Source organism: Phyllostomus hastatus, unplaced genomic scaffold (assembly GCF_019186645.2).
Source record: "Phyllostomus hastatus isolate PE091 unplaced genomic scaffold, TTU_PhHast_1.1 phas_contig_80, whole genome shotgun sequence".
In the NCBI taxonomy this organism is placed as follows: domain Eukaryota; kingdom Metazoa; phylum Chordata; class Mammalia; order Chiroptera; family Phyllostomidae; genus Phyllostomus; species Phyllostomus hastatus.
Window position 1 is genome coordinate 48,869,183 of NW_025333960.1, and position 20,967 is coordinate 48,890,149.

The following is a 20,967-nucleotide window of genomic DNA, read 5'->3' on the forward strand; positions in this document are numbered from 1 at the left end:
TAATTGTAGGCATCCAGTACTTTAATGAATTATGTCACCTTTTCATATGGGAATGTGAGAACAGATATACTTCTTTTCCAGTCAAAGAAAGATTTTTATTCTGTGAAGAAGACATATGGGAACAAAACCCAGTATGTGTCATTTTTGTTTTGTTATTTTTTTTTTTGTTGTGGTTCAGCGTAGTCATCCCAGTAGCAGAGCCCCTTCATGGTGCACACGCAGACACGAATGGACGGAAGTCTGCCTGCTTTAGAAACAGAGTCTCACCCCTCGTCAGGGCCTCTGCTGAACTCATTGATGAACTCACTTCCTAATCCCTTCGGTAAAAATGAGTGCCGATGAGTCATTCCTGCCGTGTATTACAAACCACACCTCTAATATGCAAAACCTGGGTTTTCTAAGTGCAAAAACATACCCGTGTTTCTACGGAAGGAGAAAGTTGTCCCCAGTAGTCAGGAAAGCCAAGTCTTAGGCAAGGCCCACGGTGGACACCTGGCCCAGTTTTCATCTTTGCTTCACCCTTTCTTCTTCGACAGATGACCCCCGTGAGCTCGTGTTTGGGGGCTCCCCTGGTTTCCTTATGCCCGATCCGGGTGCACACGGGGGTCCTCAGAAGTGGAAAAGAAAGCAGCTTTATTGCATTCTTGACTGGATTTGCGGTGAAAAAATAACGTCCTTTCGGAGGAAGAGAGACTATGTTGTTGACGCTTGATTCCCTTTCTACTCCAGATCAATCACAAATACCCAGAGAGGCGACTGCTCGTGGCCGAATCCTGTGGAGCCTTGGCACCCTACCTTCCTGTAAGAACAGTCTTTTTTTCTTAAAACCTTTTTTCTTTCTGATGGTAGAGAAACCTTTTTTCAAGTGTCTTACACATTTTAACCCAACTCTCCCATGGCCTTGCTGTCCCAATAAAATAAAAAGATGAGTCGAAAGAAAGCGGCCCCACTGATACAACACGGCGTTGCAGACGTTAACCACGGATCCTGCACGAGTGTAAATGCGCGAATCAGATTGTACCAGCGGTTCTCCAGGTGTGGCCTGAGCACCCTGAGAGGTCCCTTGACGTTCTCTGAAAGAGGTCCATCAAGTGAAAATAGTTTTCATAACAACATTAAAACAGTGTTTGTCTATTTCTCTGTGTTGACCTTTACACTGTTGGTGTGAGAGCTGTAACGGGAACTGGTGCCGGCGCACTGACACCAGGCAGGGCAGGGACTCGCACGCGTGCCCCGTGACCCCGCTGTCCTCTCCAGAGATGCCCGCCTGGTGTCAGCAGTCCTTAATGCGTGCAGGGAGGAAGCATCTGTGCTCCTGCCAGTTCGCGTTGTTACATTCTTTAAAGTTTTCTTGCCTTTCTATGATGCATCGTGTTCTGTATCTCCAACAGTAAATTCTAGTTACGGGTTCTCTTTTGGGTGTCTATTTTAAAAATTTCTCATACTGTTAATGCCTCTATAGCTTGCTTCCTTCAGCGCTTGCATTTTTTATTTTGGTAGCGTTAAACTACCCCCCACCAGGGTAGCATGGACTTCTACTTTTATCAGTAGTACCTTGGAGCTCTTATTTTCTCACCTTCACCAGAAACTGGACATGACATGAAGAAAAATTTTTAATGTGGTTTCTAATAGGAAAAAACTGGTATATTATGGTTATTATAAAGCCTGCATGTAGATACGCATGAGCAAGTTTGAGCATCCTGTGGTTCATTGTTCCGGGACGGAGACGAACATCACACGCTGACAAAGGATACGTGAGCTGCCCCCCACTGCTCCTAGTACTGGAATGCTGAGCAGCATTAACCACAGACTTAACGTCTCCTCCGTGGGTCTCCAGGTGCCCCGTAGCCCACTGTAGCTGGCAGTAGTAAAATCTCAGTGTCGCCGTGGCTTAGATGGACTAATCCCTCCCAGCTTGTCCTGTGGGTTCCTTGTGGCACACTGACCCTAACGGCCACAGTCGACTCAGCCCAGGTCAGAGTGAAGGGCGTGTCTAGCTGAAGTGGGGACGTACCTCTGTCCTGTGACCCGTGTTGACGCCAAGTAAGAAACTAGTGTTTAAACCAGTATTTAAACAGATATCTAAAACATCTTAGAGGTTAAGTACTTCAAAGCATTTGAAGGGAGGGGGCAGTTTTGAGCCTAAACGATAAATAAACGAGGCTGTACCTAAAAGCACACTCACCAGCCTAAATGTGACTAAAATTTGCTAAAGCTACACATATTTTTTGTTTCTAAAAAGTCAAAACAAAAACTAGGTAACGTAACAATGTCAGACCTCTGCATACCAAATCACACTGTGCATTTATGAAAACGATTGCATCTTTTTATTTTTATTTCATTCTAACCATCGTGTGTAAAAAGGACCTCAACAAGTTTTGGTTTAAAGAATTGTTATAAAGTAATCAAGTTACAATAATAGTACAAAGAAGGAAAAGGAGGGCAAGACTCTGTGAAATGATAACTCTTTATTCCGACTTCAGCCATCAGTCAGGCTAAGCCATCGACATTCTTTACCGTGGAAAAAATTGTGTGAAATTAAGACACAACAGTGGGTGACATCATATTAAATAGTAGCATCTGAAAATGCCAGTGCAGTTCTTGTTAAAGTACTTTCCAAGTTTACTGTCATATTTTACCATCCTTACTGAATTTTTTTTAAGTTCTTCAAGAAATAGAAACAGTAGGATTTTATAATGTGTCCACACTCTTACTTGAGGCAAATGCTTTGGTCGCCAGAGTGCCCTTTGTGGCCCCCTGTTGTTCCACCTCTGAGCGCCCTTCTCTGAGCACACAGGCGGCGGGACAGAGAGTCACTGTGCAGTTACGGCAGCAGAGTGTTGACTCTGGTGACCGGCCAGAAGCGCCCGCTCCTGTGCCTGTGAGGGTTCGCGCATACGCAGCAAAGATGTAAACGTGCTGGGAGGTGATGAATACCGAATGCAGCGTAGAGGTGATTGCCTCTAGAGGGGAGGCTGGAAACGGGTGGGAGAGGGTGGGAGAGAGCGGTGGGATACTTCAGCTCTACTTGTAGTGTCCTGTCTTTGGAAAATGAGGACGTGAGGCAAACATAGGGAAATGTTCATGTGTATTTAATCTGCATTTTGAATACGTGGATGTCTGTCACGCTTTCTGTGTTTTTCTGCTGGTGGTGTAAATAAACAGCAAAAAAACTTTTCTTATTTTCAGAAAGAAATCCGTAGCTCCTTGGTTCTTTCAATGTTGCAACAGATGTTGATGGAAGATAAGGCAGATTTGGTACGGGAAGCTGTGATCAAAAGCCTCGGTATCATTATGGGGTACATTGACGACCCAGACAAATACCAACAGGTGTGTTTTTCAGAAGGAGCCCCATTCACCTCATGTTAAAATTCCAGGTGACATTCCAGATCTGATTCAGATAGCCTACACTCTCTAGTAGAGAAAGCTTCACTTCATGCTAAAATTCCAGGTGGTGTTCCAGATCTGATTCAGATAGCCCGCACTCTCTCGCAGGGATGGCGGTTGGGTCAGCTAAACCAGCTGGAGTTGGCCGCCTGGTTTCAATTCTGCAATTCAGAAGCGAGGGCACGGTGACTCACTCGCACAGGAAGCTGGCGGCAGGCCTGCATGTTTGCCCCCCTTTCTCCCTGTTTCCTCACCAGTTTCTGCGTGACCTTTGGAGAAAACAGGAAGGGCAGGATTATAGATGGCTTGCTTTCTTAAATTGTTTTCTGAAGGTGCCACAATTGTGTATGTATTGTTTTTTACTGCATTTTTAAAGCTTATTCTCTTAAAAGTTTACATTTTGCCTGATGTTTTGTTTTTTGTTTTTGTCATTGTTGCTGTTTCGGCAGGGTTTTGAACTGTTGCTGTCAGCCTTGGGTGATCCCTCGGAAAGAGTGGTTAGTGCAACACATCAAGTATTTTTACCAGCTTATGCTGCCTGGACCACAGAACTTGGGAATTTACAGTCTCATCTTATCCCCACGTTGCTGAACAAGATTGAAAAACTTCTCAGGGTAAATGCTTCCTCTGTTTATATAGCTTATAGAAATTTAAAATGTGTGCTCCAGGGCATCTGAACAGAATATCGGGGAGCAAAGACAGAAAGTACCGCTTACTTAGCTGAGCGTCCTAGCACATTACCAAAAAGGATCCCGTTGGGCTGGAGCCCAGGGAGGTTTGGGGAAGCCCCGCCCTGCCAAGGCTGGAGGAGGAAGGTCGTGGGTCTGCGCCTGCCCGCCGAAACGGCGCCTCTGTGGGGCTGCTCCTCGGGCATTGTTCGCAAAGCTAGTTTGAGCCTTTTCTGAAGACTTAAGTTTATTTCAGATAAAGTGTCAGCCGCAATCATGTGGAAACTAGTGTTTCAGCATCTTGGGGTCCCGCAGCTGTCAGCTGGCGGAACCGGGACGGGATCTGATGCCCGTCTCTGACTTCAAGCTCTTGCTCTTTCTGCACCCAAATCTGAAAGGCTGTGTAAGGCTCTTAAGTAAAGCATCGTAACAGCTCTGCCCGTGGATATGTACACATATTAAAATCCAACTGTTTTTTTCTGTAGATTTCTGAATGAGTATTAAAGAAAAACTATTAATAGACAACTAGAGTAAAATACTCCTTTTTATGAAACCCAGGGAACTTTTTGAAGTACTTTTTAAAAAAATGTTTGCTAAGAGTTATCCATACCTGGGTTTTCTTGTTCCGATTTATAACGTGGCTAATGCCACATTGCTCCTAAACATACCTGCAGTTTTCCTAATGGACAGTGGCTTTTCAATGAAGACATTAATTTGGAACTTGGTAGTAAATGACTCATCTATCTGACAGAGTTGTTATTTTATAATATAGGAATGGCATCTCAGTGGATTTGAATAGCAGTAAATGCTTTCATCTCTAATAGTTCTAATTTTACTTAAACATTTGGTTAAATATTATATACTGAACCTCCTCACCCTTTTTTTCTTTCTCTTAGCTCTTTCTTTTGTTTCCCTTTGCAATTTCTTCTCCATTTTATCTCTGTGTTCCGTTGTCTTCAAGTGCTTTCTGGCCGTCAACTAGAGATGTCGCCAACTCTGTGTAGGGCTACGTGGGACGCAGGGGAGGGGAAGCAGCAAGCCCTGCGGCTGGTGTGGCCCTCGAGCGTTGGAAACGATTCCTGTGGCTCACGTCAGTTTCTTTATCCCAACTTGGGAGGAGTTCCAGACATTTCAGTGGGAGCGATCGATGGTCCCCCTGACGCTCGCTCTCCGTGTGAAAGATTCTAGCACCTTACTGCTTCTGCACGTTTTCACGTGCTGAGCGAGATCAAGATTCGCGGGCATCCCAGCTAGGTGTTACACTGTGAGCCTAACATGCAGATCCTCAGATGTTTTACTGTGTGCCGCAGAAAGGAAGAGCATTATAAACACCGCATTTCCAAAGACTAAAACGAGCTTCCACCTCCTTGTGTTTCAGGAAGGAGAACATGGGCTGGACGAACATAAGCTCCACATGTACCTTTCTGCCTTGCAGTCTCTGATCCCGTCCCTCTTTGCATTAGTGCTGCAGAACGCACCTTTCTCCGGCAAAGCCAAGCTTCAGGGTGAAGTGCCACAGATAGAAGGTACTGACCTGCAACTGGGGAGGGACGGTGCAGAGCACGAGCAGCTTAGCTTCCCAGAGAATGGCTTTTGATTCGAATTTTTAAAATCACTTTCCATGGCAGCGTGATTACTAAAATGTATCATACATATGTGGAACTTTGTGGTCGTGGACCTGACATAAATTGTATGCCTTCATCTTTTTATCCATTATTACCATGGTATTACTTTATAGTTTTATACTTTTTATTCTTAACCTATAATTTTTTTTTTGCAACCTTTTTTTCAGTGGCAGAAGTGTTTTCTTTCATTGACAGAGCTGAATCAATAAAAAGATCTGCTTAATAGTTACTGGTGCCAGTTTATGAAGCTTTTCATTTCCGCTTTCTTTATCTTTTTCCTTCCCCAGCTGTTTCATCTTCTTTAGGGGAAGGTGCATGTATTACCATGTCCTTGGAAAGAATATGAGCACATGTGGCAGAATTTTCTTTTCTTCTCCCCAGAGAAAGAATAGGACTTATTTTTAGAAATATGTGAAATTGATAGCAAAAGCCACTGTTTTCTTATGGCAGTATCCGGCTAATCAGTAGGTGTCTGGCTAATCAGTAAGCGACCTTTGACCCACGGCACTTGGTAACCCACTGACCCTCTCCCCAGGGTAAATGGTCATGACAAGCTGTCAGTGTGTATGAGGCCGCTGTGCAGCTTTTTCATATTTGTGAAGTTATCCGTGCCTCCTACTGCCTTCGGGGTCACCAAGGAATTATAACATTGGGAACATCAACAGACACTTGATTTTTGTAGAATTGCCGCTTTCATATAAACAAAAAAGAAAACAACTGTGGGATACCTGTGCTGTTAGGGATGGGAAGCAGTGTGTCCAGTATGCACAAAACCCAGCTGACAGCGGTGTGTGCTGTTTGAATGTCAGTTTTACATAGGAAAGTGAATGTGGGTGAGGTAGACTTGCGTGTTTGAAAGGGACATGGTCGAGGAGAAGGAACGTGCCCACGCCACGGTGAGTGTGCCATGAGCGCCCGCAGCTGGCCCCTGCAGGTCCTGCCCCCATGCACGAAGCCACTTCATCTGCTTAGGGGCTTTCCTGCCCTTCTCGTTTCCTCTTTTTCTTTCTTCCTGCAGGAGGTCTCGACACACCTATTTTACTTTTAACCATCCCATTATTTTTTAATAATTTGTCGCTGTTTTTGAAGGGACAGCATTCATTTTACCACAGTGTAGCAGATTGTGGCCAATAGTTTGGAATTATGCCAGACCCGTTTTGACATGATATAGAAATATGAAGTACAGATATTCTACACCACCCAAATCTGAGGGATTCCTGGGGTGAGGTAGTAAGGGTTCAAGCAGAAGCCTCAGATCCTGAGGAATACCATGGTACTCAGATTTCTTTCTTTATGTCTTACAATAGCAGATGGGCAAGTTCATCTAGCAAGGATAACCTTTGTCTGTTCAGACAGACAATACAAACAATGTATTGTTTAGACCCTTGCACAGCATAGGAAAACCATCACATCTTAATACTGTCTTGGAGCATTTTAAAATTTTGTATATTTCATGTTTTCTTAATTTTTAGTTATCATTAACCATTAATACGTTTTGAGAAAATGCAGCCCCTGGCTGGTGTAGCTCAGTGGATTGAGTGCCAGCTTATGAACCAAAGGGTTACTGGTTCGATTCCCAGTCACAGCACATACCTGGGTTGCGGGCCAGGTCCCCAGTAGGGGGCACGTGAGAGGCAACCACACACTGATGTTTCTCTCCCTCTTTCTCCTTCCCTTCCCCCTTTTCTAAAAATAAATAAATAAAATCTTTTTAAAAAGAGAGAGAGAGCAAGTGCTACATCTTTATTTGTGTGTTTGTAGGGTGTTAGTCTCTATGCAGGAGTAGTTGGGGCCATTAGGAGTTTCAGACCAACAGGTAAGGAGCTGTTGGCATGCACTGTTCACTACATAGCCTTCCAAGAAATGTTTCCTTGGTCACCTGGGATCAGATAATGATCTATAGGATCATAAGTGTGAACTTTAAAATACACTGATATACATTGATGTTTTATTTACATAGTTTAAGAAATAATTTTAAAAGTATACACATGAGACTCTAGTTATAATATTTTTTAAAATACTGATTTTAGAGAGAGAGGAGGGGGAGAGAGAGAAAGACAGAGAACCATCGATTTGTTGTTCCATTTATTTATGCATTTGTTGGTTGATTCTTGGCTGTTCCCTGACCACGTATCAAACCTGCAACCTTGGCATGTTAGGATGATGGTCTCACCAACTGAGCTACCTGGCCAGGGCCTTAGTTGTGATATTCATAGTAATTATGTCTTAATCTTACTGGTTAGTTACTGGTTTTAGTACTTTATATTACCTTAATGTTTATCAAGTGCGAAATTTTTTTTAAATAAAGCATTTAGTATTAGAGATTAAATACTTAGATCTGTTCAGCTCAAGCTTTATTGTATTTTACATCATTATTCTTTGGTATTAAACAGTTTTTTTCCCTGCTCTTCGCCTATTAATTTATTACTCCCCAAAAGAAACATTTTAACATATTTACTCTTTCATTGACATAAACAGTCTGGTGGAATTACAGGTGTATCTACTTTTCAAAACCAGATTTAAGTCTATATTTACCTAAGATCTTATCTCTGGGCCAATTTTCATCTACACTAAATAAAATTTTGCTCTTCGTTGGCAAACTAGTTCATTATAGCATTCATTTATAACTAAATTTAGTCTCATAAATCTTAATTTTTGAGATTTTTATTTTTTCATTTTTTTAAATTTGTGATTTTTTTTAAGATTTCATTTATTTATTTTTAGAGAGAGGGGAAGGGAGGGAGAAAGAGAGAGAAACAACAATGTGTGGTTGCCTTACACATTGCCCTACACGTGTCTCCTGCCCTACAGGGGACCTGGCCTGCAACCAGGCATGTGCCCTGGACTGGGAATCGAACTGGTGACCCTTTAATTCACAAGCTGGCACTCAACCCCTGAGCCACACCAGGCAGGGAAATTTTTGAAATTTTTAAATGAAACAAAAATTTATTTTGTTTTTTTCTGAAAATGATTTGGTTAATGTATCTCAGTGTTATATTGAAAGTGTATAATAAGCTAAATAAAATGTTAGGAGACAAACTTTGTTTTCCTTTTGACAAAACAGATAACTTTCCAAACTGCCATCTTCTGCATGACGGATTTTGTCTTTATCATTCATAGTGACGAGGTTCCCCCGGCCTATGTCACCCCTTCAAGATGTGTCTACTATTATTGGAAGTCGTGAGCAATTGGCAGTGCTCCTGCAGCTTTATGAGTACCAGCTGGAACACGAGGGGACCACCGGCTGGGAGAGTTTACTGTGGGTTGTCAATCAATTGTAAGTTCCTGCCTCCATCATTATCTGGTTCAGTTGAGTGGAAGATAGCTCACTAGATTTAGCCTGGCCCCGAGGGAGAAAATACAACAAAATAGAAAAAAATAGAACCGAACCTAACTCGGCACACCCCTGGTCAGTTTGCTTAGGAGCGGAGGGTCGCACCACGGGACGTGCAGTGGTTTGTTGACGGAGGCGGTGCGGCTGGGTACGGGAGGAGAATCCGTCTGCTGCCTCGTTGATTAACAGTGACGGTGGGCTTGCATCCTCATCCCGACCTCTCGCTCTGAGGCTACAGTGGAGGCTGTGGATTAGCCCAGCTCTTTTGCGAAGCATAAAAATCCATCGTTTTCAGTCTCATGAACTCCATGCTCAGAGTCCTACCATTAAAGTTCCATATATTTTATGGCAAACAGTTAAAATTTATATTAAGAAGTTCAGAGAGTAGAGTGTAAACTTGAGATCTTTTCACAGGGGCTCAAACAGCTCCTTTGCTTTATAATTGTACTGTCTATGAGAAACAAAACGGTAGATATTGTTAGGGTTGCGTTGTTCCAGCAGTTGGCAAGGAAGCAGTAATCTGTATGTGCCCCTGCCTGTTTTTCTTTCCTTTCACATTCAGGCTGCCACAACTTATAGAAGTAGTCGGCAAAATCAATGTCACTTCAAGTGCTTGTGTCCATGAATTCTCCAGATTTTTCTGGCGCCTTTGCCGGACCTTTGGCAAAATTTTCACAAACACTAAGGTAAGTAAGTACTTGTATTCCATGTTTTCTGGTATGCAAGATCCATAAAAATGTAACATGTTAATCTGTGCTGTAACAGTAAGTGAGCGCATGAGCCTTTCCTTTACTCTGATTACCTTTTAATATCTCAGAAGATGGGGACAGTAAATGAAAACTGTGGTCGGTAATATTTTTATCTTCATACCTGATTTCCAGAGGATGATGGAGCCTCAGTTTACTTTGTGTCCAGATCTGGATTTAAGACCCAGTCGCTGTTTCAGCGTAGAAAGTGTCAGCCAGGGAAGTCAGCTGCAGGCCTCGAAGGCGCTGCCGGTACTAACACCCCAACCCCGTCCACACAAACCGGGGAGTGGTGGTTTGCTCAGTACACGGCAGTCAGGACCTCGGGGGACGGTGGGACCAAAGCCGCCTGTGTAGACGTGCTTCTCGGACCCCAGCTCCCAGCCTGGCGAGGACGCTTGAGACAAATGCTGCACGTTCCAGTCACCGCTGAAAGTGCCGTGCGCCCCCTGTGCCTGTCCCAGTTATGTTGCAGTTTTGGGTGTTGAAACTTCAGTGTCCTTATAACTCAGTTTCTTATTTAATCCTGTTCCTTCGTCTGTCTCCGTGGCATATCGTTAAGCCAGTTCTTTAGAGACCTACTAAAAACGTAAAAATGTGTCATTGCTGTAATCAAATGTTAATCAAGACATTTAAAAGCCAAGAATTTTGTGCAGCTCCTTCCTGTTAAATCTGTAGTTTCTGAAACACTCGGAGCAAAACAGTTCGGTGTAGTGGACTAGGCAAAGTTCAGAAAATGGGTTACAGCTCTGCTTTGTCTGTGACCTACACAGTATCGTTTATTGGGGCTTTGTCTTTTCGTGTGTGAAATGAAGAAATTGCTTCCATGTCTTACCGTTCTTTAAGTATGACTCTGCATCTGTAAACAGTGATGTTCACCTCAGTTTAACTTGAACATGTAGATTAACATGCACAGCCTGCCCAGAGGAGGGGACAGCCAGGCCTTGATGTTACTGCAGAAGAAACAAGAACACTTTACACTTTTCACTGACATCTCATTATTAGACAAATATAATTTGGTTTTACTGTTATCGGTAGTGGCAAAAATTGTTTGGCATCTCCAAAGTAGCTACTTTTTTTTTCTTAACTAAACTAAGTAGGTGTTCCCTCTAGCACTCACCAATAAGTGGTTGACTTCAGTGGTCCAAAAACTGGAGTCTGTGATGACGTTAATAAATAAATATTGAAACCAGCATTAGCTCTAACTTCAAATATTTGAGTGAAATTCAGTATTTGACATTTACATTTAAACTTTAAGAAATTTAAAATTAAAAACTAATCTAAACAAATGATATCACATAATATGTTACTTATTGCATACTCTGAATGAATACCATTTCCTTTTCATTTCTTTAAATACAGCAAATGTTTTTTTTTTTTTCAATAATTTTGATCATATAATATCTACCTAAATAACCTTTTCTATCATCAGGTTTGGTTTTAGGAGGTAATGATTTTAAGCCTTTAAAATCATCTTGGAAATTAATTTAGTGAAAGAAACCAAAGGCTCTTCAGAAAATACTTGGTGACCTGAATTGATTTTTAAAATATTTTATCTCTTAAAGTATTATTTTTAGTCACTTGAATTCTCTTTTATCCTAAGCCACTTAGGAGCTATTACATTTCTAAACACTTGAATCAATGGCCTAAAGCAAAATAAATGAATATATATGTAGTGGCAGTAAACATTGTATTTATTTACTCATCAGTTGGTCCATGAACCTGAGACTGTTTGGATCTCTCTTTGGGTTCTTAGGTAAAACCTCAGTTCCAGGAAATTTTAAGATTATCTGAAGAGAACATCGGTAAGTTTATTACTTTTAAAAGCCATTGAATCTCTTTATTCATGAAAAGTACTATTTTCATTATACGCAAACTGTATAAATTAACTAGCACGGACGGTTGAAAAGGAAGCTGACACTGCAGAGCGCCTGCCTGTACAGCGTGTCGCATCTGGTGGCCTCCTCGTGAGGGGCCGGCGAGGCCGACCTGCGGTTTTTCCCCTGTTTTAGGGAGTCTGGTTACAGCCCCTTGGGCCTAAGAGCTTGTACACTTGAGCATCTGGTGTCCCTGTGTATTTTTCTAGTTTTTAGGGATAAACTGTGGGAAGTGTTGGGGGAAAAGTGTGTATAGCATCCCCCCTCTTTTTTTTTTAATGTACAGATCAGTGATTTTTAACCTTTTTAATGTCATGGCACATATAAACTAATTACTAAAATTCTGTGCTACACCAAAAAGTACATATTTTGCTGATCTGACAAAAAGAATTATGTACCATATTTTGCTATGTATAACACTCAGGTTTTTGGCCCAAACTTTCAGGGAAAAAAATCTTTTGTTTTAATTTTTTAATTAGTTATTAATTTATATTTAGAAACAATACCGATTATTGTATTCCAGGGTATTTTTTTTTGCATATTGATATCATTTTTGCTTTCTAGAATTACACTTTCAATGCTTAAGCATAAATAAAAGAATTGAAAACACATATAGAGATATGGAATTGGTACTACCCATGCATAATGTGCATCCTTATTTTGGGTAAAAAAGTATGCATTGTATACAGCAAAATATGGTATAATTTCAGTTCATTCATACCAGACTATTGTTGTTGTCAATTTTTCATTTGACAGTCTAAAGAAAAAGAGGTTGGTGCCCCTGACTAAATTGTCAAGTATTGCATGTTTTAAAAAGTCTCGTGGCACACTGATTGAAAATCCCTGATATAGATCATTCTTATCTTAGTACTACATTATTGATTTGATATGAGTGATTTGGAAAACTCTATCTTCAGCTCTCTCAGCTGTAGTTACAAAATGAGTAAGTCCTTTTCTTTTACACTTGAAACATTGATGAGATATTCTTTTTGACAAATGCTTCCCCAAGTTTATATTTAATAGTTTCATAAAGGGTTAACTTGGAATGCATAATAGTTGGTGTTTCTTTTAGTTAATTATTAATTCTGATGATAAATTAAAAAGAATATTTACATATTTTAGAAACTGACAATTTTTATAATTATTAGTTAGCTATGAATGTTCAGTTATTCAGATAGGAAGTGATTACTAACCCCTGTAAACATAGTCCATAACTGTGAATTCGACTAAAGGTCATGTTCCTAGCCTCAGATTTACCTCGTAACTACCATATTCACACTCAAGTAACACCAGCAGTCCCTCAAAGGGAAAAAATCACCCTTACCAAGAGAGTAAACAAACCTCAAATACTAATTGAGATGAAATTGGAACTTTCTTTTTCCTGCTAAAATTCCTTCAGGGCAGTTAGGCAATACACCTTTTCCAACTCAGTTTCTTTCTGAAGAGAATTTAAAACCATGGGAAAATAGGAAATAGCGTAATGAAAATACTTTTAGCACATAAAAGAAAATATAAAGCATTTGAAACCATGCCTGCCGAACGGTCCGTAAGCTGGAGCTGCTGGTGCCGCACAAGTAGGAGCTGTCACATTGTCCCTGGAGCCTTTCTCCTGAAGTCACCTGCAGACGATGCACTAGGGCATCTGACTCCCCAGGAGCCACGAGGCATTCATCTGGGGTTGGATGCTTTCCCCTCCCCCTGCTTTACGTGGCCCGGCCGAAAATCCCTGGAGAGGACGCAGGAGGGGCCTCTGGGTAATGATTTATACCTAGGCACCTCATTTACATTTTATTGAACACTACCGATAGAAAGCATAAACATTTAGGAAGACCTGCTTATATGGGCACTTGAGGGGGGCGGGGGCTCGTAAAGGAAGCTCTGATTTCTGATTATGGAAATAGGAGTACAGCATCTCAGTTTGGTTTTTAAAGTTTTTTCCCCATCTATCAAAAATGTTTATGCTCACAGCTTTGTAAAAAGTATTGTTATAATTTTGTAACTAGTAGACATGTGTTTTAATCAGTTATTTTTCAAAGTAATGATTATATTTATTCATAAGCCTTGTCACCAGTTATAATTTTAAATTAATTTGCACTGTGACTTTTTGCTTTGCATTTAAAATATACTTGAATTTTAAAAATTATTTTAATAATTTTAGATTCCTCAGCAGGAAATGGGGTCCTCACTAAAGCCACCGTCCCCATTTATGCAACAGGAGTCCTTACGTGTTATATCCAGGTAAGGGGAAAATCCTTTGAGTAGAAAATGTAAAGGTGCTTTCTATTTAGAAAGATACCTAATATTGTCATGTCTTTTTATCATGTGTATAAATGAAAGTGTTACCCATAAAGAAAACAAAGTTTATTTATTCTTTTTTTATGCCTTTCTTTTTAAAGATTTCATTTATTTTTAGAGAGAGGGAGGAAGAAAGAGAGGAAGAGAAACATCAGTGTGTGGTTACCTCTTGTGTGCCCCCCTTTGGGGGCCGTGGCCTGCAACCCAGGCGTGTGCCCTGACTGGGAATCGAACCAGTGACCCTTTGGTTCACAGGCCTGTGCCCAATCCACTGAGCCACATCAGTCAGGGCATATTTAGTCATTTTATTCTATCAAGGATTTATAGTGGAGAACATATTTGAATAATAAATTTCTGAGTAAAATCTCCATTGAACAAATAAATTTAGAGACGGTGTACTTCTTAAGACTTTGTTAGAAGTGGTAGATTGCACTTATTTAGCAGTTTCCTTGGGTTTCATGATGAATTTTTTTATAAACAAGGAAAGCACACGCGTTAGGTGAAGCAGACGCAAAATGCTGTAGAATACTTCCATCATTTTTAGCAAAGTACTTTTTTTTAAGATTTTTTTTTTTTAGAGAGGGAAGGGAGGGGTGTAGAGAGAGAGGGAGAGGGAGAGGGAGAAACATCAATGTGTGGTTGCTGGGGGCCGTGGCCTGCAACCCAGGCATGTACCCTGACTGGGAATCGAACCTGTGACACTTTGGCTCGCAGCCCGTGCTCAATCCAGTGAGCTATGCCAGCCAGGGCAGCAAAGTACTTTTTAATCATACTTTATTTTTCTTAATTGTTAGTGCATGATAAATTATCCCAAAACACAATGGCTTGTTATAACCCATTTATTTGCTCATGGGCTTTGCTCCGCTAGGTGTCTCTTCCGGTGGTCTTGCTGGTGGTCACTCGTGTTGCTGCCTTCAGCTGGTGGCTGGCAGGATGGCTCACCAGGCTCCGTGTGATCTTAGGGTCTCTCACTCTCTTCCCTGAGCCTCTGGAACAGCAGGGCCAGGCATTACGTGGTGGCTCAGAACACCCAAGAGCGCAGAAGCAGAGTCTGCTAGGCTAAGGCTTAGGCCTAGGATTGGCACATCACCACTACTGTGTTATATCAATTGAAGCAGGTCACAGGCCGGGCCAGGGTTTAGCCAGGAGAGAGCTAAATAAACAAGGACGTGGATGAGGAGGTATGACTCACTGGGGTCCCCAAAGTAACAGACTACCGCTCTCCGTGTAACATTGGGTAAATAATGTATGACATGTATTAAGGCATATTAGTCATTTTCATTCTGAGGCAAGTCCCACCAGTAAGGTGGAAATACTGACTCATGATAAAAGCTATTTTGGAAATTAGAATGTGAGAATCAAAAAGGAAGACCCTTTTTCCTGAATTTTCCCCCATTTTTAGTAACGTTTCTTTTACCCTTTGAAGTCAAAGTATAGCAATTCCTATTTATTGTACTCTTCTTCCAAAACAGATTTGAACCATCACATAATATTAAAATATAGTTCTGAAGTGTCACACAATACCTTGCAACAGAAGCTCCAGCTCTGTTAAAGTAGCACAGTATTCTTGTAAACGTTTCTACACTAGTTTCTAAGGCGACCTCATAACGTGGTCTCGATTGTTGGACTCGCGGAGATTAAGTGGTGGCACGTGCCAGGCGCAGTAGTACGCGCACCGTTTCCCTTTCCCTTGGGCTGCGGCAGCCGTTCCGGTGCATGACAGCAACACACGTAGTCTCCACATTCTTCTCTCTTGCTTCACCCCTGCAAGTTTGTTAACTTTGACCACATGCAGTGTTGCATAGCGTAATAAAGTACCAAGTACAAGGTTTGCCTCGTAGCAGGCCCTCAGGATAGATTTCTCAAATAAATGAATAAGGATTTGTCTTTTGCGTCACTGTATGAAGTCCAGCTATCTAAAGATGACTTTTTAGTTTACTGAAACACGTGAATTGAGGTAGCTATCGTAGATGGCCAGTGTTACTTGTTTTAGGAAACACATTCCAGCAACAGTTAATATGTTTCTTACCAAACATTTTCTGTTAGTATAAATCACTGCTCTATTTCCTTTGGTCAACAGTGACTACTTTTGAATCAAATACATAAGCAGTGTTTCTTGTCTTGAGACTTCAGAAATTATAAAAAAGATTGTAGTAAATTTCAAGTTTAAAAAACATCCATGCTCATTTAGAAGTGTATTTTACAGCTCTTATTTCACAGTTTTTTTAGCTTTTTAATTTGTTTAACACATTTATATATACTCTTGCCTGACCTCGTAGGCAGTGGAAATGGGTGGACTCACTGTGTCATTGCAGCTCTGATGCTGACTTGTCAGTGTCTAAGCTTCTCACTAAGGGGACCGGCAGGATCTAAACCACAGGTGGCAAACACACGGCCTGCAGGCTGGATCCGGCCCTCCACCTTGTTTTATCAGCCCGGCACCTTGTTTCTACCCGGCAGTGGCACCCAGCTCCTTGCCCCTAGTTAAGGAGTAGTTACAATTACACAGTCTAAAAATCACATTGGCCCTTTGAAGGCAACCGTGAGGCTGATGTGGTCCCTGGTGAAAATGAGTTTGACACCCCTGATCTAAATTAAAACTACTGTGGCTGTCTTTATTCATGCCGATCTTTCCTTTTGTCAGTTCTTTATCACTACCTCATTCTCAGTTTGTGCAGAAAACACAGTAGGTGGTCATCTAATCTTGCTCATGGAGGCTATTTATTGTTGACCTAATATACGCCTAATGACAAGAGTCTTGACTCTAATTTCTTCTATATTTTCTGATAGAATGTCAGATCCCTTTTAGATACAGGTTAATTTAACATACAGGGTTATTTATTCTTTTACAAAGTTATTTAACTTTAATTTAGCAGACTTTTTAAAGCACGCATTTCTTAACATGTAAAAATAGCTATGTAAAAAAAGGACAGTTTTCTCATTATGAAAATAATGGTTCGTTAAAGAAAGTCTGAAAAATATAGATTATTTTTCAATCAAAAGAAATCAACTATTTCTTTTAAGAACACAGTTGTCTATATTTCAGCAAGCATGCAGTTTCTCACCACTAACCTGTTGCAGATATAATTTCTTACACATCAATTTTCTACTATTAGGGGGATAACCGTTTTAGTACTTTGTATTTAAGTATTTAGAGCTAAAATGAATGAGAAGTAAAATTGGTAAAATGAAACTTAGTTAGAAACTATACCGTTTTATATTCTGAACCTGGGCTGTCTGATGAAACATCCTGCAGTGATGGAAATCGTCTAACCATCCAGAAGGGGGCTGCCAGCCACATGCGGCCGTTAAGCACTTGAATGAATAGTCACTCATGCAACCAAAGAACTGAATCTCCTGTTCTAGTTAATTTGTAATTTAAACGTAAATACAAGTAATCACATGTGGCATTGGGCTACCATATCGGACAGTACAGGTCTAAAGCTATGAATTCAGGTAAGACAGTCTTTGTCCTCATACCATTGTGCTTAATAAACACCTTTAATTAAAATGCTTCCAAATTAAGATGTTTTCTCCTTATTTGGTGAAATTTTGTAGTGACGGGTAAGAAGTTACGGTTTTAGTTCTGCCTGATCGCTTGGAAACTCATGACCCGTCTCGTCCCTCTGCAGGAAGAAGACCGCAAACTGTTGGTCGGGTTCTTGGAAGACGTCATGACCCTGCTCTCGCTGTCGCACGCGCCTCTGGACAGCCTGAAGGCTTCTTTCGTGGAGCTGGGGTAAGGTCACAGCCGTCGCTTTCAAAAAGTCACATAAGGTTTTCCTGTTGGATGTGTAGGGTGCCTGTTTTCGGTCCAAAAAGATTGGCACACGAGCCAGCTCTCTTGGTTTTGAGATTTGTTTTTGTTTATTTATACGTTCTTAAGATTTTGTAAACAATACATGATAATAAGAGAGTGGGGAAAGGGTGCAGACTCACGTTTTATTTAAAGCATTTGAAGAGATAACATCAAATGCAGATTTGAAGAAAACTTAGTTTCCCCCCAGATGACAAAGGAGCCCAAGTGAAAGCCAGGTCATGAGGCTCCCATTCTAGTCCGTCTGGTTTGCCTGGCCCCACCCGGAATCCCATCGCCTGCTCCTGCAGCAGTGTTACCCCGGTCTGCACTGAACACTGAGTCCGCCTTGTCAGTGCTGTCTTGCATGACGCTGGGTTTCACAGCCAACTTGCCCTTCCGTGTGGATGATCGGAATTGGTGTTACTGGATCCTACAGCCACCACATGACATAGATAGGGCATGGATTGCTTCTCCGCTTTTGCTAGATGTAGAAATTTAGATCCACGGAGACTGTAAATGACCTGTCTGGCTCTTAGTTCAGCATTCTTTCTTTTTTTCCTCATAGGAACATTTTCTTTTTCTTTTTGTTTAAATAGTTTTCACTTTTATGCTATTAAAGATTGGCATTTCTGTCATCATTTTAGCTTAGAGAAGCTAAAAGTATAATTTTTGAGTACTCTAAAAGGTTGTAGGGTGACTTTTTCAAAGAATCTTAGACATAACCCATTGAACTATACAAAGTAATTCCATATTTTACAAATACTTTTATCACCAGTGCTCCTTATAAATGTAGTGTTTCTCAGTGCACCCAGAAGGCCTGTGGCCGTCCCGTTTAACCCCGACCTTCCCTCTTGCAGTGCGAACCCGGCCTACCACGAGTTACTGCTGACGGTCCTGTGGTACGGCGTCGTCCACACGTCAGCCCTGGTGAGGTGCACCGCCGCCAGGATGTTCGAGGTACGCGCGCAAAGGCTCTGCTGGTTCAGGCTGTAGTGGCGGTCTCTGGAAGAGGGAGAAGGGAGAGTTGACCCGAAAAAGGCTTTGCATGCTACGTTGTGTCGATGCGTATTTTATGGTATTGAATAGTGTCTAGTTGTGCACTGTGTGATGGAGCAGAAGTTCAGCTTTAACATGTGTAAGGAAGTTGTCTAGCCTTAATGGGTTCCTTGGATGCTATTCTGTTACCACTTTCATTTCTCAAATTTTCTTTAAATCTTACTTTAATTTTCGTCCTATGTAAATCTTTCTGACTACACCTTTATTTACTGAGGTACATGGCTACTAAAATAAACTAAAGCAATATAGGGTATTTTCAAAGTCGTGAAATGTAGTTATATTCGTGAGTAGCATGAAAAAATCAATTGTCACAGTTATAGAAATATTTATGTTGATTACTCCTACCTCACTACTCCCTCACATGTCCTATAGAGAATAAAACCTCCCTATAGAGTATCAGCCCATATGTTTATGAGAACAGACTGTTCGTATAGTTTAACTACATAGCTTTAAATTGCCACCTACCTAAGTTAACTGTGACAGCTGAGATACCTATCTTTTGTACCTATCGTAGAAGAGATTATCTTACCACTTAGAAATATACACATATATAGGGTCTGGCACAAAAAAAGCTGCGTTTTTATTACAGAATCTTTTATTACAAAATCATAAGCATGGAATTCTGTAACATGACAATATCACACTCACACACAGCATGTGACATTTTAGGTGAAATGTTCGGGTTAAAACTATGAATATTTACACCTGTATTATTACCCTGCCAGTCACACTCAAGCAGGCGATACTGCTGCCGGAACACAGAATTTGAATACTAAAATTGGTTTAGAGTATTGTGTATTGCTGTTGAGTCTTGGCATAGAGCCAGACCCCCTGGGTTCAGTGTCTGTCTCTGCCGCTTGGTGGCAAGTTCAAATGTCTCTGTGCCTTAGTTTCCTCATCTACAAAATGAAGATGATAGTAAGTATCCATCCCAAAGGATTTTTGTTAATATTAAGAATTAAAACTTGTAAAGCCTTTAAAACAGTGTTTGGCACATAATAAGAGCTTAATAAATGTTAACTATCATTACCATTATTTTTTTTTAGCTCATGCTATTATTTCACAAAATAATATAATAGTTTAGGAAACCTATTTATCCAAACTAAAATGTCCCAAATATGCATTTTATTCTGAAAATATCTTAAACCATTTATTTCCATAAGTAAAGGTGGATAATTCAGTTTTTCCTGAATTTCAGAATTTTTCCACAATTTAAGATAAATTGCAATTGAAGGATAGAGCTCTGATATATTTAAAATATTTACCTTCCGAAACTTTTAAATATATAAAATATATTTGTGCAATTTAAAGAAAATGTTTTTGTTATACAGAGGTTGAAAATTCTCTGTCCGTGTTATTCCCTCAGTTATTATACATGTTTGACCAAGAAAACTATGCTCAGGTGTCCTTTGTCGAGGTGAGCGCCAAATTAAAAATTCCATTTGATGTCCTTCTGGGCGTAAATAAGTGTTGATCATGCAGTATGCTGAAACAGAGTAATTACCACAAAAGAATCAAAGTCTTTCTTCAACCCCTTCCTTCCCCTAAAGAAGAAAACATCCTTTTAAATGAAGAGCTATTTCTTTAGCAGTTTATTCTAAGAGTCTAAAAACTACTGCTTTTAAACCATTTGTTTCTAAAATGTATGTATGCACTGGCAAAGCAAATTATGTAGGTGGAAATAATTTAAATAAATAACATGAAGCATTCTCCCTTTTTAATTTGTTTTGGAGTTTTTTTCCTGCCTTGTTTCTCACATGCGGCTTTGCCGGGTCTGGTTTCCACATTCAGGGTCAGTGCTGGTCCGGAACCCGTGTTTGTGTGGAGGCAGTTTGCACTGCCTTCCCAGGCTGCTCATGAGCTTCCTTCATCAGACTCCTCTGTGGTCAGACATGGTCCCTGAGCATGCTGGTAGAAGTCATCCGTAGGGAAAATCATTTGCGTTTTGGTCAATGACCCTTATTTTGAACAAAAGCATATTAAAGTAAATATATTTACAACATTTCTTTTGACACTAATAGTTTATCATTTATAACTAAGCCCCCTTCCCCTGCAGAATAAGTTTATTTGAATTAAAACATGAAAAACAGGACAACTTTAAATACTTAAAAAGACTTCAGTGTGAGACTAGAAACTGTTGAGAATGCAAGAGTTCTGCAGAAACTGCTGAGAGACTTGAG

At 40.7% G+C, this 20,967-nt stretch overlaps 1 protein-coding gene across 8 annotated transcripts in view; it reads left to right on the plus strand.

Annotated features, from left to right (window-relative positions):
- Positions 1–20,967, plus strand: part of RELCH (RAB11 binding and LisH domain, coiled-coil and HEAT repeat containing) — an 89,950-nt gene that overhangs the window by 48,593 nt on the left and 20,390 nt on the right. For 7 of the 8 annotated variants that reach the window (XR_006786991.1, XM_045849766.1, XM_045849767.1 and 4 more), the window contains 10 exons: positions 730–801; positions 3,190–3,330; positions 3,837–4,001; positions 5,434–5,581; positions 8,801–8,957; positions 9,577–9,700; positions 11,517–11,565; positions 13,796–13,875; positions 17,565–17,671; positions 18,589–18,688. Coding sequence is in view for 7 of the 8 variants with exons in the window: in XM_045849766.1 (XP_045705722.1) it covers positions 730–801; positions 3,190–3,330; positions 3,837–4,001; positions 5,434–5,581; positions 8,801–8,957; positions 9,577–9,700; positions 11,517–11,565; positions 13,796–13,875; positions 17,565–17,671; positions 18,589–18,688 (1,143 nt within the window). In the remaining variant the exon portion in view is untranslated. The remainder of the gene's footprint in view (positions 1–729; positions 802–3,189; positions 3,331–3,836; positions 4,002–5,433; positions 5,582–8,800; positions 8,958–9,576; positions 9,701–11,516; positions 11,566–13,795; positions 13,876–17,564; positions 17,672–18,588; positions 18,689–20,967) is intronic. The other variant, XM_045849768.1, reaches the window with a different exon arrangement.